Source organism: Rattus rattus, chromosome 2 (assembly GCF_011064425.1).
Source record: "Rattus rattus isolate New Zealand chromosome 2, Rrattus_CSIRO_v1, whole genome shotgun sequence".
NCBI classification, from domain to species: Eukaryota; Metazoa; Chordata; class Mammalia; order Rodentia; family Muridae; genus Rattus; species Rattus rattus.
The window spans coordinates 39,810,865-39,829,213 of NC_046155.1; the positions used below are offsets into that span (position 1 = coordinate 39,810,865).

Sequence of the window (18,349 nt, forward strand, 5' to 3'; positions counted from 1 at the left end):
GGTGATTTGAAGCTCTTTGCTTTGAAGAGCTTCTTGTACCTCCTCACCCAATACTTCAGCCTTTCCGCCACTTTGAGGAACAATACTCGAAGTGACTTCAGTAAGCTAGCTGGCTTTGGGGAAGGGAATGGCTGCATTTTAAAAGTAAGCTAGTGATGTCTGAGGAAATTACCTAATAAGGAACTGATTTAGAGGCATGCTGCCCTTACAAACCCTCACAATTTCTTCTTCTAAAAGGAGAAGTATGAGAGCGGGTTGGGACTGCTTACAAAAATAGGGTAGAGAAAACCCTTTCTGAAACCACAGGAGAGGACCCGTGCTGTGCTTCAAAACAGAGTGTGAATTCAGCAGTTTTTACCAACTGCACTTCTGAAGGGTTTCAGAAGCCCTCCCCACCTTTCTTCGTGCGCCCTCTCTCTCCCTCTCGTCCCTCTCCTTCTCCCTCTTCCTCTCTCCCTCTCCCTCCCTCTTCCCACCTGTCTCTGTCTAGGTTTATGCAGCTCTTTCTAGGTAGTACCTTTCCACAGCATACAGGCATTAACTTGGGGTGGCTATGATGTACTATAAACCAGATAGTTTTCAAAGTATGGTCTCTAGAGCAGTGTCACCATCATCACCTGGAAACTTGTCAGAAATGTGGCTTCTTTGACTTCACCTCAGACTTGTTGAATAGAAAACCCCAAGGATCTGGCAGCCACTGCTTGCCCAAGCCTTTTGATGTGCCTGGTGCAGGGTGATGGCTGAGAGCTGCATTTTATGACTTCGACTTCGTCTTCAGAGGGCTCTTTAGAAGCTCTCCATCTCACATAGATCTGAACCAGGTAGACTATAAGCAAAAGACCATTCCATCCTGATCTCTGAGCTGGGTTAGAGAGCGGAGTTCACATTTGCTTGATAAAGGAGCTCAAGAGATCAGAGATGGGGGAAATATAGGAAGAGTGGAATCAGAAGAACAAAGTGGTGACCAATCCAGTTAATTCACCTTCTTACAAAATTAGAACGCTAGTACCAAAGTCTCTGAAATGACTAACACAGAGCTGGTTGCAGAGGGATTTGACATGGTATGAACTGGAGTTTTAAATACATTGTATTCTTTTCACCTCAGCTCTGTGCTGACAGGACAACAGAAATGTTGAATTTTAAGGAAGTGATTTGAGAGGCTGGCAGTTAGGAACACTTGTTGCTCTTCCCGAGGACCTGGGTTCCGTTCCCAGCACCCACATGACTGTTCACAATTTTCTGTAACTACAGTTCCAGGGGATCTGGATCACCCCTTGCTGTCCTCTGGGTCAAGGTACATGACATGTGGTACACAGATGCACATGCAGGCAAAACACCCATACACATAAAATAAAAATAAATCTAAAATAGGAAGGGATTTGGTTGCTGCCATGTTAACCACTTTGAGTTTCATAGTAAGGAGTTGCAGAGGTGGAAATGGACAAAGGAAGCCATCAGGCGTGCTGATCTTAGTAATAACCACATCAGCGATAACAGCAACAGCAAACACAGTGGCTCCAAGCAGTACGCGTGTGCTTGGCCCTGGGATAGAGCAGGGTAAGCGGTCACGATTCTCTAAGCAGTGAGGATGAAACTCAGCACCGTGCACATGCCGATCAAGAACTCTAAAGACGGGGCTGGAGAGATGGCTCAGCGGTTAAGAGCATTGTCTGCTCTTCCAGAGGTCCTGAGTTCAATTCCCAGCAACCACATGGTGGCTCACAACCATCTGTAATGGGATGCTCTCTTCTGAAGAGAACTACAGTGTAATAACATATAAATAAAATAAATAAATCTTTAAAAAAAAAAAAAAAAAGAACTCTAAAGACTATACATTGACTGACCCTGGACTCTGACCTCATAGGTAGCAATGAATATCCTAGTAAGAGCACCAGTGGAAGGGGAAGCCCTGGGTCCTGCTAAGACTGAACCCCAGTGAACTAGACTGTGGGGGGGAGGGCGGCAATGGGGGGAGGGTTGGGAGGGGAACACCCATAAGGAAGGGGAGGGGGGAGGGAGATGTTTGCCCGGAAACCGGGAAAGGGAATAACACTCGAAATGTATATAAGAAATACTCAAGTTAATAAAAAAAAAAGAACTTCAGTTCTGACCTCCATCCCCGGTCATCCCCTTGACCGGTTTCCTGTTTCCTCAGTTTCCCATTTTCCTTGACAAGTAACTCTCAGTTGTGGTTGCAAGTTCGATACCCCAGGGAGTCATTAAAATATGCCAAGGTCGAGGCCCTAGCCTCAATCTAATTCAGTTATTTTGGGTGGGACCCCAGAGTTGGTGTTTTCCTAAAGTTCTTGCATGAACCTATTGTACATCAGAATGGGGAAAGATTGCTTCAGAGACACATCTACCCACGAAAGTACAGAATTGCCTATGTGCTGTGAAGAAGTTTAGAGTGCTGTGCAGGGTTTGGAGGTGGAACAACTGAAGAATGTTTGAGGAGGCAATTTTCAGTTTGAATCTCGAGGGAAGAGTAGACAACAGTTAAGTAAAGAGGGGGGAGGGATGATGTTCCAGGCACATTGGCAGGGGCAACTTGGTGATTCGAGGCCTGAGAGGCGACAGTGAAGGAATCATGGTAACAATGACAGAGGCTAGAGCCTGGGGTGGCTAAGCATAGACCCGTGGCTGCATCAAGCTCCTTGTTCTGTTTTTCCAAGAGCAGTGGGGAGCTATGAGGTGTTCTGAGAAACTGATGTATTATGTGTGTGAAGTAACCCTTGAAAAAGGTTACTTCATCTACAACTGGAAATCAGGCTGTTGAGAGGCAAGAGTGGACGTAGGGAATCAGGAGCTCACTCTGGGAGGGGGCTGTGGTTGGAAAAGAGAGCAGTGGAATGGTGAGGAGGGGTCCACAGCACTGGCGTCTTTGGCTACAAGAACCCTGGGATGTGGCAAAGGATGATGCAGTATCTACTGAAAGACCAACTTGTGTGGCTGTGAAGAGAGAAGGGGGGACAGACAGACAGGGGATGGATGACTGCCCTCCTTGGTCTCTGGATGAGGGGTGGGAGTGTTCATGGAGCTGTGAATGCTCAGGGAGGAGCAAACTTGGTAGGAACAAGCCTGAATTTTTGTGTGAGGCCATGCTTGAGGTGCTTGTGGGGATTCCAAGTTGAAAGGACAAGGGAGCAGCACAGAGGCCACATCGTATCTAGACTGTAGACAGAATATCTCCTGAACAGAGGGTGACAGTCAGCAGGACTGCACAGGTTCACTGTAATCACCCCTTTCATATAAAGCCTCCTCTGTCTTCATATCAACCGATCAAAAAGTAAGTAATGGCTTTAACTTTTTAGTATAAAAATAGAGACTTGGAAAGATTAAGTAACTTGTTGGTAAGAGACAGGGATTGAGAGCACATTGTGTAGTCATACATAGGAGATGGCACATTGCTACAAACACAGTCTTCAACCAGATGACTGGTCAGAAGCGAAGCAGAATTAACCATGCTTGCTACGGGGGCACTCCCCTCATTACACATGGCATTTGAGTCTATTGTTGGTAATTCACTGAACAACATATCCGGTGGAGTAGATGACTAAGCCTTGGGATCCAGGTTTGGGATTTACTGCCCAAACATCTGTCCCCCTGCGTCCAATAAAACACGCAAACGAAAATCTGGCTTGCATGGCAGCTCACTAAAAATAGAACCTCGGAGCGGACAAGTTAAAATACGTTCGGGATGCTCAAAACAGCCTCTCGCCCTTTTCTATGGTAAACGTTGCACACTAAAATCCAAATCAACCTTATCCCTTCATTTATCCTACTGACAATGGAACATTGATGGTGGCCAGACCCTTTTTTGGGTACTGGAAAGGTTCTCAAGGTGTCCAGCCTCAAGGAGAGACTGACACTGGTTAGAGGTGGTTGTAGCACTGTGGGAGGGGTGCTCTGAGAGACCAGCAAGTAAGGCCTCTTGGAACTGTTACCCACAAGTGATTTTCCCAGTCTCACTATCCTCACTGAGACAGACTTTAAAAAGAGAGGGTGGGGAGAGAATGCTCCAGACAGAAGACAGAAGTAGGATTTTTTTTTTTTTACAATATATATGGAAAAAAGAGCCTAGTTTCAGAGCCTAATATGTTAAATTACTTCACTTCTATAGCTAGATGGTCAGAATAGCCTTAAAATTATTATTAAAGAATCTGGATTTAGTAAGGTGTGATCGCTCATGCTTTCAATCCAACAATCAGGAGGCAGAGAGGTGGATCTCGGTGAGTTCAAGTTCAACCTGGTCTACATAGTGAGTTCCAGGCCAGCCAGGACTACAGGTGAGAATCTGTCTCAGAAAAAGAAAGTTTGGATTTTATTTTGAAGCTTTGCCGTTTTAAATTGCCATGCTGGCTTTAAGAAGAAAAAAAAAAGAGAATGATTTGAGGGCCGGAGAGATGGCTTAGTGGTTAAGAGCACTGACGATTCTTCCAAAGGTCCTGAGTTCAATTCCCAGCAACCACATGGTGACTCACAACCATTGGTAATGGGAAATGATGGCCTCTTCTGGTGTGTCTGAAGACAGCTACAGTGTACTCATATACATAAAATAAATCTTAAAGTGAAAATAGAAATGGAAGCACCCCTACAGAAGTTGCTATAGGAGTCCAGGGAAGAAATAAAAATAAATGGACTTAAGAAATATTTAGTGGACAAAATTTAAAAAGAAGAAGAGTTGGAATTTTGAGGAAGAAGATAGACTCTAGAAAGATGTAGGGGTAATAGATTTTAGTGAATAGATTCTATAAGAAAGATTAAGTTAAAGGGATTCAGATGTAGTAAGTTAGCCTGAAGAACACTGAAGCGTGTTTGAGTGTGTTTGTGTGGTGGGGGTGGTGGTGGGGGTGGTGGGTGGTGGTGGTGGTGGTGGTGGTGGTGGTGGTGGTGGTGGTAATAGAGTTAGTGTTATGAATCCAGAGCTCAGGAAACTAGCCTGGGCTAATAGAGCAGACCAGGGATCACGCCATTGAGACTAGGGAGACTTAATCGTGGAGATTAAGAAGTTACCCCATAGGGATTGAGCAGCCATCCCCACTCAGTCTGGGTCATATTTATGCAATAGGATGAACCAGGGTCCCAACGCGGAATGCTGTAGGGCTGCCATTAATGGTATCAGACAGAGAACCAGCAAGCAGAGGCTGGAGAGGAAGGACGCCTGTCAGAAGAGTCTGGTATCATGGGAGCCAGCCAAGAAAGAAGGTTTAAGAATAAGGAGTCAATGGTATACAATTCTACCGGGAATGTAAGTGCCGAAATGTACCCACTGGATTTGGCAGCACAAGCTGGTGGGTGATATTTGTGTGAGCAACTTCAGCTCGAATAGAAGCTGGTGACGTGAGCTGCGCGGGGAGTGGCCTGAGGGAATATGGAGTTTAGAAATGCATAGTTGGAAGAGGTAAAGCTAAAGCCCGGTAGTCCGGGGAGTTATGAGCACTGCCAGTGTTGGAACAGTACCATATATAGCTCTGAGGGACAGGGACCCCACCCGACTCCGTCTGGAGAGAATGGGAAAGGGTGGGTCCAGTTCTGCCTTTGACATCCAAGTATTGTTTTTGCTCACTGTCCCAGCCTTAAGGGTGGCACTCCCGGTTTGTCATCCTAAAGGTCAGTTCTAGGTGACAGATTCCCAGAAGGTGCAATAAATTTTCCCTCTTCTGCTCATGCATGTTTCTTATAGTTGTTGGCCCTTTAGGAGTCTCTATAAAGAATCCCAATTATTTTGGCACTAATTTCTGATTAGCAGAATCTGTGTTTCCCTTAGACAGGGTATCTTAAGTCTTTGCTAAGGTGGAGACTCATTTCTTTCCAGTGAGAACATTATCATAGTTCCAACGGAAAGAAAAAAAAGGAGAAATCATTCTTGTCTCTGTTGGCCCTCCCAAGTGGACTTCCTGGTCTGGAACCTTTCCTCCCTCTGTGGGCCCAAATAAATGAAGACACAGGCACTCCAGCATGAGCAGGAAGCACAGAGGTCGAGCTCCCCTATCATTCATGTCGTCCCTGTGTTGTCATTTCTTCACGGTGGGACTTTAGAGGAACAGACAATCTGCTGCCCTTTGTGGGACAGAAAGAAAGAGAATTCTCCAAAGCCCACATTTGAAAGATGGCCACACAAGTTGTAGTGTTCATTTATAATTAACAATCACCAGCTCATTATCAGCCTTACAGAAACATTGATGTGGTCAGGGATGGAGAGGAGACTTTGCACTTGAGAGCATGGCTGCTCTTGCAGAGGATTTAGGGTTGACTCCCAGAAGCTCCCATGGGTTACATTGGAGATGCACTACAAGTCCTTTTCATTGTCCTTTCATTCCATGCAGTTGGCCCCATCCCCACCATGTTCATACAGTTTCCCTTCTCTAGGCGGTAGAGAGCAGCAGCAGGGTACCACTTTCTTAGCCATAGTCTAGATTAGGTAAAGTCTCTAGGACATAGGACTGATCACACCTTCTCTTCTCAGGTGTGGATAGATGTGGTAGAAGACGTTCTCATCTGTCCTCGTGGTTTAACTGTTGCTTTCAGAGGACATTTCTAGGGGTTCAGAGTGTAACTCGGTTGACTGCCTGCCTAGCATGCCCTGGGCTCAGACCTCAAAACTTCAAGTGGGTGTGGGGGTATACGCCTGTCATCCCAGCAAGGGAGGTGGAAGAGGGATAACCAGAAATTCAGTGTTATTCTTGACCTCATGTGGGGTGTAAGGACAGCCTGGCTTAGAGATTCTGTTTCAAAAAAGCAGAACAAAGCAAGATGACCATCAACGAGAGCACACACCCTGCCTCTAAGGTCCAGGGACTGTCCTCTAACCCCCTTTGCCTCCCTTTCAACCAAATGGATATAGGAAATATACTCAAAATATGTATATGCTCAAAATAGGGACTCTTACATTAGCCTTCTCAGTTATCAGTTATAGCTATCACACTCTTGAGAAGAAGTTAATTCTAACTGAGCTCTTGTTTACCTAAACACGCCAATGCTCTGGCTGAAAGGTGAAAAAAGTCAGCTGTTTAAATATGGCCACCCATGATGAATTACCAAGGACAGCTAGAGCTGTGACCATGCCTTACTAGAGGATCATTCCTTTTTACTCTGAATCTCAACACCAAAGATACGCAAGGGGACAGTACCAATGCCCTTTTAAAGCTTGGAATCCATCCAAAGTGAGGTCTGACAGTTCTGCCTGACAGTATAGAAGGCATGACATCACTCTGGAAAGCCTGAATGAGTGGAAATCAGATGTGGCTGTTTGGGTTCATCCAACTGGCCAGTGACTGGCAGGACACTAGAGTAGGCAGCCAGCAAAGTCCACACCAGACCCCTAAAACACGGCTTCCCGTTCGGCCATTGGTCACTTGCCTTGTTGATTGGCACTTGACTCTCACAGGCAGCCCTCTGAATCTTCCTCAACATTTCAAAAATCTTTGGACTTTTCAGAAATTTCTACTAAAGCATTTTAAATAGCTTAGGTAATTAAGGAAGGAAGGAAAAGGACAAAGGGAAAATAAGGAAGAGAAAGGCATGCATAAGCATTGGTTGGTCTGTGTAGACAGAAGACGATGAGACCAGAGACTGCTATCCTCAGATGAGCCTTCTCACTACACAGGTAAGCTTTGGCTAGTGCCCCCGAGGTTGGACTTCAGAATGGGGATGGCTTACCATACCTGGATTGAGTGTTGAGTCTGTTTGTTTTGGATGCCTACATTCCTTGTGGGAGCCTGGCATGTGCTGGCTGGACAGCCCCAGGGAAAGCCCTGGGTGTTGGGTTGAGAGTGAGTTTACCTGGTAGATGTTTTACATGCACGGTTACAGATGTTTGCCAGGGGAACCATGCGCCTGGTTTCCGTCAGGCTTAGTTTAGTGGATTTTACTTCATATCTTTTTGCTGTAGCAAATTATAGCTGTGTGCATAACCATATGCCGAATCCTGTGAGCCCCTTTGGTGAATGGTCAAGCCTGGGGTGCTCCTGGGAACCCTGGCACATTCCCATTATGACTCCAGGACCATTTCTCAAGAGCTACTCCTGGCAGGTGCTAGTCTTGTATACCTGTCCGTGGATGTCCGTGTCTTACCAATACAAACACTGTGCATTTCTTGTTCCCATTCATCTTCCATATACTGAAGTACTCTGAAGACAGCTTATGATGATATTCAAGGCATAATTCAGTCTGTTCATGCCTCATAGTTTTATGGATATATATATATATATATATATATATATATATATCTCGTAGGATTTATATGTCCAGAGCCAGAAGGTGGACCTTTAGTTATTTTTAGCCTGTTGTACTGAACACCCTATCACAACCTTTTCCTGTCCTCACAAGCATATCCAGAGGTTTCTACTCTAAACTTCCTTGATAGATAGCACCTCTTACTATCATCAGAATTGACAGATTTTTACTCCCATTAATGTATAAGAAGTGTCCTTGTCAATATAATTTCTTTTTTTTTCCAGTCTGATTTTTTTTCTTTGAAACAAAGTCTCACTCTTTAGCTGTGGCTGGTCTGAAACTTGTTATCTAGAGCAAGTTAACTTCAAACTTGGAGTGGTCTTTCTCCCTCTGCACTCGGTTGTTGGGATTATACCATTGTGATCAGAGCTCAGATTCCATAATTTTCCATATCATTTCTTTACTGAACTTGTACTTTTAAATGTACAGCTATCACCACAATCAGGATAGGAATATTTCTGCCATCTCCAAAAGTCCTTTGTGGCTCCTCCTTGTCAGTCTCCAACCCCCGTGCTCTGATTCATGCTCCTAGTATTGCCCTTTTGAGAATAAAGTCATTCAGTTGGGGCCTTTAGAGTCTGGCTTCTTTCCCTTTGCACAGTGCTTTTGAGATGTTTCTATGCTATTGATTTATCCCTAGAGTATTCCTTTTGTATTGCTGAGGACAATTTCATTGTATGATTGTAAAACAATCGTATATAGTCACCAGCTGGTAGACATTTGGATTGTTCGCTTCTTTAATTGATATAAATAAAGCTGTTCGACACACTTAGATACCGGTTTTTGTATGGACAGCATCTGCACACTTGGGGCTAAACACTTAAGAGTGTAACTGCTTGGTCATAATCCTAATTCATTTCTCATGTTGCTAATATGCATTTCCTTTTCTTTTAATTACCTATTCATGTTTTTATTTTTACTTTTTTATTAGGTGGGTTGGTGATTTTCTTAATTACTTTAATGACTAATATATTAGGAAATAGACTATTTGATTGTGTCAAACACATTTGCCCTGATTCATCACTTTAACTTTGTTACGGTATTTTTTTTTCCACATTAATATTTTTGTGCAGGCTCTCAGTTTGCATCGTGTGGCTACAAAAAAATGAGGCAATAATAGTAGAGAATTTACACACATTAGATAGAAAACAAGAGCCCACCAGAGCAACATAATCTATGTAGCGCTCTCTCTCTCTCTCTCTCTCTCTCTCTCTCTCTCTCTCTCTCTCTCTCTCTCTCTCTCTCTGTCCTCTCTGTTGGCAAATAACCACAGCTTTGTTGACATTTGCAGCGGCTTCTGGGAAAGAGTTGAGTCCCCAGGGCACACTCGTTTGAGCTCAGATGTGGAGAAGATTCGTTTAGTAGAAGCCATGTGCAGAGACTGTTATGCCTTCTGGCTAGGACACAGGGAATTCCAATGTGCAGACTCGGTGACATCACTTTGCCGGAAACAGCGCTACTCCCTGCCAACCCTCACCCTTAAACATGGGGATTCCGTGCTAATCACAAAGGCCTTTTATGTTCAGTGTAATCTGTGGGCAAATGGGTTCGGGTAAGCCAGGAGAGTGGGTGAAGAGCGTGGGCGGTGTGGTGAGAGGAAGTGAGGAAAAGAACGAGGAAATGGAACGACTTTGCTTCCTTGCTTCCCCCACAGACCTTTGTCAGCGTCTGAGTTTTGCAGTCATTAGCAGTTTTGGAGTCAGGTGCACAGAGTCAGGGACAGTGGCCAACTGGAGAAGAGCAGCACACCCCACAGGAGTAGGCAGACTAGAGTCCGCTGAGCCTGCTCTGCACCCCACGCCCCACCCCACTCACTGCCTGATTGTCCCTAGATGGCCTCTGCAGCCACAGCTGATACTCAGAGCATCTGCCATGCTTAGCTGAGATAAATATGCTTCTCTTCCAACTAAAGAACTGGTGAGTTGAGAAGAATCAGATAATTAGAACTCAAACATATACCAGTGGTTCCTTCTCTAAGGGTTGGGGTTCAAGAGATCAGTAGTTTCCAGGACAACCAGAGCGATATAGACCTTGTCTCAAAAAGAAAGATTAAAAAGAAACACAGGCCAATGGTTGATGCAATAAGCCAATGTAATTAGAGAAAATCCAGAAGTGTGATGGGAAAATGCACAGAAGAAAGGCAATGTGGGAGCTAGGCAGGGCTTTGAGTGATGCATCTGCAGGCCAAAGAATGCCAAGAGTCAGGGGGAGCTGGGGGACAGAAGCATCTCCAGAGCCCTGAGGGGACTAAGACCCTGCTAACACCCTGCTTGTGGACTCTGTCCTCAAAACCGAAACAACTTTTTGTTGTTTGAAGCCACCAAGCTTGTGGTCATTTGTTGGGGCAGGCTTAGGAAATGTATTATCAGATTATAATCTACCAGATAATAAAAGTGTATCTTCTTACAGGATTAAATGAATTCATTTAAGGTAAAGAGATAAGACCCGTATCTAGACCTCAGAGTTCTTTTTTCTTCCTTCCTTCCTTCCTTCCTTCCTTCCTTCCTTCCTTCCTTCCTTCCTTCCTTTCATGTATATGAGTACTCTATCTGCATACAGAGCTTTCATGCCAGAAGAGAGCATCAGATCCCATTACAGATGGTTGTGAGCCACCAAGTGGTTGCTGGGAATTGAACTCAGGACCTCTGGAAGAACAGCCAGTGCTCTTAACCGCTGAGCCACCTCTTTGTGAGCTCACTGCATTTCACATAGCAACCATGTGAAGCAGGTGTCATATCAGTGCCTATGTTGCACACGAGGAGCTGGAAGCTCGGACGAGCCACATGGGCAAGCACTAGCCTGAGCGTCTCTGAAGTCTGTGGAGTTGGTTTGTTGCTGGCGACTTCTGGTGACTTTGGCTCCATCTCCTCCCAAGGACTTGGTCTTAGCGAGGTGCAGAAGGCGTTAAGACTTTCCCAGCATGGGGTTTACTCCTGGATGTACCTGACTTTTTGGAACAGGCTGTATCTGACAGATCCTGGTCTGTCCACACTTGGCTGTGTAGTTGTCGTATGACCTAGCCTACTGGGGTAGGCTTACACCTATCAAGACAAGAAGCAGAGAAACGTACCCTCCATGACTATATCCACATGCTATATCCCCAGGCTCCAAGGCCTTCAGTGAGTCCGTTTACACCTAAACTATTGAGAATATGTTGCGATAAAAATAAAAAGTGGACCTACCAGTTCCCGTGCTTTCTCTCCTGGGTTCCCTCTAACCCAGGCGGTCCTCGAGCCATTCTAGCGTGACACCTTGCCACGATGCTTTGCTTTCGCTCGCAGTCCCCTTGGTGGGTTGTTACCGTGCCGGCCATACACATCCCAATTCTGTAGTGGGCTTGGGGCAGCCCTACCACCACACTTTCTCTTGAACTCAGTTAAGTCGCCACATGAAAGAACACACCACACAGTAACCTCTGATCCAATTGATGAGACATAATTTGCCCATCTAGACAGTACAAAATCCTGTACAGACCCATCCCTTAAACATAGTCATAACAACCTGTATCTTTGCGCAGAGAAGACTCTTAACATCTGCCGCCATGTTCTCCCAGCTCCTCTCCTCACTCCGGCTCCCGCTCTCCTGCTTCTCCCTCCCTTCTACAATCTCTGTTCCCACCTCCCTTCCCTCTCATCCAATCACAGGCCTTGTTTTATCCTCTCTGCCTTCACCTGCATAATGACATCAACCTACAAGAATACCTGTCTTTCAGGGTAGGACGACGGCCCCATGGGCCCTCCGAGGTCTAGTGAGCAAAGCTCTACATCACCCCCTGCTATCTCTACCCTTTCTCCTCTCATCGCTCTTCCTGCCACACTGTGCTCCTGTCCAGGCACTGGCCTGCCTCGGGGGTATTTCGTACACAGCTTGGTTGCTGCCCATGTTCCTGCCTCAGAGGTGTGCATGTTGTCTCATGGTCCTCTTCACTCACTCAGGATCATCCCGAAGGCCATCCTTGGTTGTCCCATACCTCTCTTTGTATCTTTGTAACACTCACAATTACATAATTAGCCTCCAAATATTACTGTTTTGTCTTTTTTTTTCTTCCAAAGTAGAATATAAGTCCCATGAATGTGGGGACATTTATGTGTTCACTGCTATAACTCAAAGCTACGGGCAAGTCTAGCTGCATAGTGCAATGTATTCAATAATTATTGAACACATAATTGAAAGACTGTCAAGACACAGCCTCCAATTTAACAGCTGTTGAACTCGGAAATAAAAATGGTGTAGCTAGAAGTAGCACATGAGAACAGAGGACCACTGGGTCCAGTGAGTTGGACCAGCAGGGAAATACACCTGCAACCAATCCCAAAGACCTGAGTTCAATCCCCAGAACCTACATAAGGAACTGACTTATGCAAGTTGTCCTCTGACCACGGCACTTGTGGACCAATAAACACACACACACACACACACACACACACACACACACACACACTAAACAGATGTGATTTATATATTTTATGTACATGAGTACACTGTCAGTCCTCTCAGACACTCCAGAAGAGGGCATCAGATCCCATTACAGGTGGTTGTGAGCCACCATGTAGTTGCTAGGAATTGAACTCAGGACCTCTGGAAGAGCACTCAACTCTTAACAACTGAGCCGTCTCTCCAACCCCAACAAATGTGATTTTTAAAAAAATTTAAAGAAGGGAAAAAAGTATGGAGAGGAGTTTAACTTCCTCGTGAGCCTAATATTGGCAACAAGGAAGAAGACTTGGTGAAGAATGAGGAGAATACAATTCGCAGATGAAGGAAATGTTGCATTGAAAAAAAAAATCTGAGAATTCAAAATTCACTCATCGCTTTACTGTGGGACACATCTGTGGAGAGCCAGAGCGGTCCCAGCCCTCAGGGAGTAGGGCTGATGACAGGGACAAGAGTAGCAGCTCTTCTGATCTTGGCCACAGTGGGCAACAGGAAGTTCAATTCTCCCTCAGGAAGAGCCTGGGTTATAGACCATCTCCACAACCACCCGAAGGTAGATTCTGACCAGGAAGGGAACCAGGAAGTGTGGGAGGCCCTGGAAAGGGCTCGCGGATCAGATACCGGATCGGGGCTGTCGGGAGCAAGGAAGTGGCTATGTCTAAGGAACCCAGAACAAAGCCCCCAGACATGATTGTGGCTTAAGTGTGTACTGTATCCTCTGACAGACAGCAGGAGAGTGACAGCGACAGTGAGGGGGTCTAATTCAGGAAGGAGGGACTGAGACCTCGGTGAGCCTGCTGTCCCTGACTAGAAACACAGGCCGCCACGGTTGGTGTGTCTGTCCCTTGTCTGCTTTCTCCCTTTGACAAGCCAGGGTTACTCCAGCGAATAGGATGCGATACTCTTAGTCATTAGGGATCCACAGAGGAAACTTGTGGTCACCTTTGCCCGAGCCTCACCACATCTGTCAACATGAAAAAGCTTTTTATCAATGGATAAATGTTTGACAGATTGTTTTTGGTATCATGTAACAGAGATCCCAAGACTCTTCTTTACAGGGACATTTTGATAAACTGATTTTTCACTAAATAAGATTCTGACTGGGCAACTTTCTGAGTTGAGTTGAAGTAGGGATATTTTGCTTTTTGGTTTTTTTTTCCCCTCTGTGGCCCATTGGCTTGGCATTAGTCCATATTTTACTAAAAATTGGGCTCTTTCAGCTCTTTCTGTAAAGTGAAGGTGGACGTTATTACTTGGTACTTGGCTCTCTAAGATTAAACAGAAAAGCCTGTTGACCTATCACACGAAAGGGATAAAGATGTGAAGAAGGTACAGCTTTGAATCCTCCAGTATAATCAACGATCAACTCCAAGAACAAAGCACCCACTGGAATTTCCGACCCTGCTAAGCCCACATAAAACCACGCAGTCCCGTTATTACGATCATAAGCTTTATGTCTAGACCGGGCAGATCTCACACTCTACTAACTCGTTCCCCAGCTATGAGATCCTTTGTTACTTGTGGTTTCTCCTGACACATGGTTCTGCTCTATCATGGCTTCCTCCTCTTCTCTTCCATCCTCTCTCCTTCCCTTCTCTTTCTCTCCACCTGCCCCCATTCTCAAGGACTTCTTGTCCCACCTTTCCCCTCCACTGCCCAATCACAGGCTGTAGCCTTTACTGACCGGTTAGAGCAGGGAGAAGATTCACATGAGATCACCTGAGTACAGTGACCTCCTGCTAGTCAGAGGGCTGCCTTTCCTGAGGAAGCAGAATTAACATCAGAATGCAAACAGCGTCAGGACAAGCCACAACAGCAACACTCTGTGCTTTGATAATCTTGGTAAAATCACTCCTTGGACTTTTATGGGCTGGGGATGTAGCTCAATTGGTAGTGTTTGCCTAGCATGTATAAGGCCCTGGGTCTGGTCCCTAGAACCATATAAAACCTGTGAATGTCAAATGCTTGTAAGCCTAACTCTCAGGCGGTAAAAGAGAATGGCCAGGTCGTGTTCAGCTATGCAGCAAGTTCAAGGCCAGCATGGGCTACGTGAGACCCTGTCTCAATATATATATATATATATATATATATATATATATATATATATATATATATATATATATATATATCCAAAACATAAAGATAAATGCCACTTTATGTCGAGTGATGGAAATTGCCTCTCGGTTACATGAGTCAAGTGAAGCTTTCTAAGCAGAAGAGAGTCGGTATGAATCTTCATAATAAACCTGACTGTTTTAGTAAAACTGGATCTGAAAGATCTGGCCAATGGCGACAGTGGTGAAGGTGGTTCCCCAAACCCTTTTCCCCTTTTCACTCTTAGAAATGGGAGCAGGGGTACCCCTGCAGCCTGTGCTTCCCTTTTCTGCCAGCCTGGACCTCCACATGTAGCAGCACTTCCTGTGAAGTGTCTGGTTTCCTGCCTGCCGTCAGGGCTTTTGAGAAGTCTGTGAAAGTCAGTTTTGTTTACTCCTATCTGGGTAATCCCAGGAAAAACTACCAGCCATAATTTTGGCAGTGAAGATTTTGAAAGTTACACGTAGAACATTTACGTACTTAGGTTCTCTGGCTTATCTTTAGTAAGTAAAAATATGGCGAGGGACTTGAATATATGGTAGACATGGATACCGTTATGTGAAAAGCAGGTCAGCCGTTCAGAGATGAGGAGGATTAGCAAATACTTGCATCAGAAAAGGAAAAAAAATCACCACCTGGGAGCTTCTGCAGTTCTGTGCCTTCTTCCTGGGAATGCTCCATGTCCTCTCGTAGCTGGTGTTTCACCATCACCGAGTTCCTAGAAGCATCAGGGAGGCCTTCTTAAGCTGTGATCTAACACTGTCAACCTCAAGGCCACCTCTGCAGCTATCAACTGACCAGACTCCTTGTTTCAGTTTCTTCTTAGCACTTCTCACGAGCAAAAATTGTTTATTCAGGTAATCTCTTTTTTGATTTTTCTGTCTTTCTCTCAGGGAATGGCTGGCTAATTCCACAGTAGATTTGGCGTTAACCTCTTCCATTGCAGTAGTTTGGATGCTAAGGATAATGCCTGCATAGATACGGTAGAAAAATGCATCGGCAAAAATTGTCATTTATGGAAAGGAAATCACTAGATAGGATGGGTGGTCCTTTCTCAGCAGCCTTGGGAGTGGGGAAAAAAAGCATTTAAAATTCTATTACTGATGACACATAGCTACAAGATGTTACCAGTCCACATCATAAGCTATCATGCAGAGTCCATGCTTGATGCACGGTTTCAGATTCAGGACTTTGGAAATGAAGGACGACTCACAGAAATGTCTGTCCTGACTCCCAGACTCTGGCATTTTGACATTTCTTCTGCCACAGCAGCTGTACCTGGATGTGTAAGCTTCAGGTAACTAAGACCCTGGCATTGAGTCAAGGGTTAATCCTATGGGAAGATGAGCTCAGGGTTGGTCAACTTAGCATCTCAAAGTGACCTTGAGGACTCAGGTTCCCTTCTCTCAGCTCTGCCATCGGTGTCTGACGTTTCATCCAGGCAGGACAGTGACAAGAAAGACTTTCACCTTTTCACTAGTCGTGTTCAGCAGACATCAGGTTGTCAGGAGCCGTGATCAGATATCGATCCATCATAGAAACCTTTCCTAGTCGGGGCGTGAGATCACACAAACTGAGCAGGTCCATCCCTTAGCTTGGGGGAGGCAGGTGTCTAAGTAAGGTGTGGCATAGGAGTGGGCATAGGAGCGCTGTGGCTTTCACTTGCTGTTCCTTCTTGAGAAGTAAGAAGTAATGGTTTGCTCGCATTTTGTCCTGGGTTTTGTACCATTTGGCTTGACGGGTAGAGACTACTTGAGCACTCTGGGGTTTGGTGCAGACTAGGCACCCATGTGGTGGAGTCTTTTGGGAAAAAATCCAAATTTCTGCTCAAGCCCATAAGAAAGATTTCCCATGTCAGCGCCCAGCCTGCTGCTGCTGACCAAGAGGGAAATGGGACAGTGGAAACACTTGGGCCTCTCTCTTTCCCCTTGATCTCACCCTGTTCTCAAAGAAGTGTGAAAAAAAAGAGAGAGAGAACCCATCTCACTTCCAGACAATTCTGTAGCATGTGCCCTGGAAGCCAAGAAAAAGTCTGAAGTTAGTTCAAGAAGTTGACTGAAGAACAGGGAGTGTCATCAAGATGGATGTCCCATCCCTGTTCTCTCCATGATCTATTTAAGTCCAGTTGAAGTAGCTTTATGTAATTCTTCTAGTGGAGCTTTTAAAATGTTCTTTGTCAAGTAAGACTAAAACCAGAATAGATTAGCTAATAGACTGACAGCCGAAAGCGTTCAGAACTCCCCAGGGTTGAGGTGACTGTCAGTTAAGGTGATTGTCGGTTTCCCATGTAAAGGTGTTAGGACGAGGAAGGCATATCAAGCCGGAGAGGGTTATGCAGTGCTGGGATTTGATGTTTGATGTTTTTAGCAAATTAAATGCTTTGTGTTTATTTTAAAAACACAGAGGTCTGTCTGTCTTTTGTTAGTTGTTTCTTGTCTTTTGATTGACACATCTGACCTATTAGATAAGACACCCACGTGGTTCTCCTCATTCTCTCACGTAAGTGGCCTGGTTTTGTCCATTGTTTTTTGCACACCACCAACTTAACCTTGGCCTTCATGGTACAGATGAACCTTTTTATTCTTAAATTATTTCCAATGATTTACAAGTGTCTTGTGGATACAGATAGGCTTCTTAATTAACATCTCTGGTATTTCTGGATAGCCATCATAAAACCAGACAAAAGGTCAAGAAAAAAAATCATCGTTTGCTGATTTCTTATTCATGTTTTGTTTTTGGCTTTAGATTCTAAGGTGAAGAGATTTTGCTCCAAAAATATTCTGATCATCCTTGGTTTCTCCTCTGTCTTGGCTGTGATAGCTCTGATTGCTGTGGGACTGACCCAGAACAAACCATTGCCAGAAAATGTTAAGGCAAGTAAAATCACAAATGTTTGCAATACAGTTATTATCTTGTTTCATCATTTAATTTAAAAATGTGATAAATTTATATATAAATATATAAGTAAAACAAATATAGAAGTAATATAAATAAATTTAAAAATATACTTTACATTTAAACTGTAAAGACAATAAATATATCTATTTGGGGTCCACCTCACACGAGTAGGCCAGTGAGCACACTGTTACATATGTCTTGTGGGCAGTGACATATGCAGAAGGTGACATATGCAGAAGGGGCAGGTCCTGGAACACACATTTTGAAGTATATCCTACTTGCTGAGAAGACGATGGCCTATGAGCCTGGAATCAGATCATGTCCTGTTTCTGAAACCGTTGCCACCCACCCACATCACTTGCCGTGTAGACAAGGCGTGGGTGTTCCCTTGGCGTCTGTTTGTCACACAAATTCATCCCAGTTGTGCTGTGTACAGCGGCCACTTTGTCAGGGCAGAAACTGGCTGGCTGTGGCTCAGTGATGGTGGTCTCTTGCCTCTTAGTGCTTAGTGGCAGTGGCGTTCTGGCAAGACATCACTCGCACTTGAAGTCTCATGACATCTTGGTTTTGCTATTTGTTTACCAGCTCCAGAAGCAAGTGACGGCCTTACTGGGTGACATTTTTGCATGTTCAGTATTGCATCACTGGGGAGAAGGGCCATTGAGGAGGCACACTTGAGCTCTGTGTC

General features: G+C 44.8%; 1 protein-coding gene across 3 annotated transcripts in view; it reads left to right on the forward strand.

Moving 5' to 3' along the window:
* Nucleotides 1–18,349, forward strand: part of Entpd1 (ectonucleoside triphosphate diphosphohydrolase 1) — a 78,822-nt gene that overhangs the window by 32,336 nt on the left and 28,137 nt on the right. For all 3 annotated transcript variants that reach the window (XM_032891940.1, XM_032891942.1, XM_032891941.1), the window contains exon 2: nucleotides 17,509–17,636. In XM_032891940.1, the coding sequence (XP_032747831.1) occupies nucleotides 17,509–17,636 (128 nt within the window). The remainder of the gene's footprint in view (nucleotides 1–17,508; nucleotides 17,637–18,349) is intronic.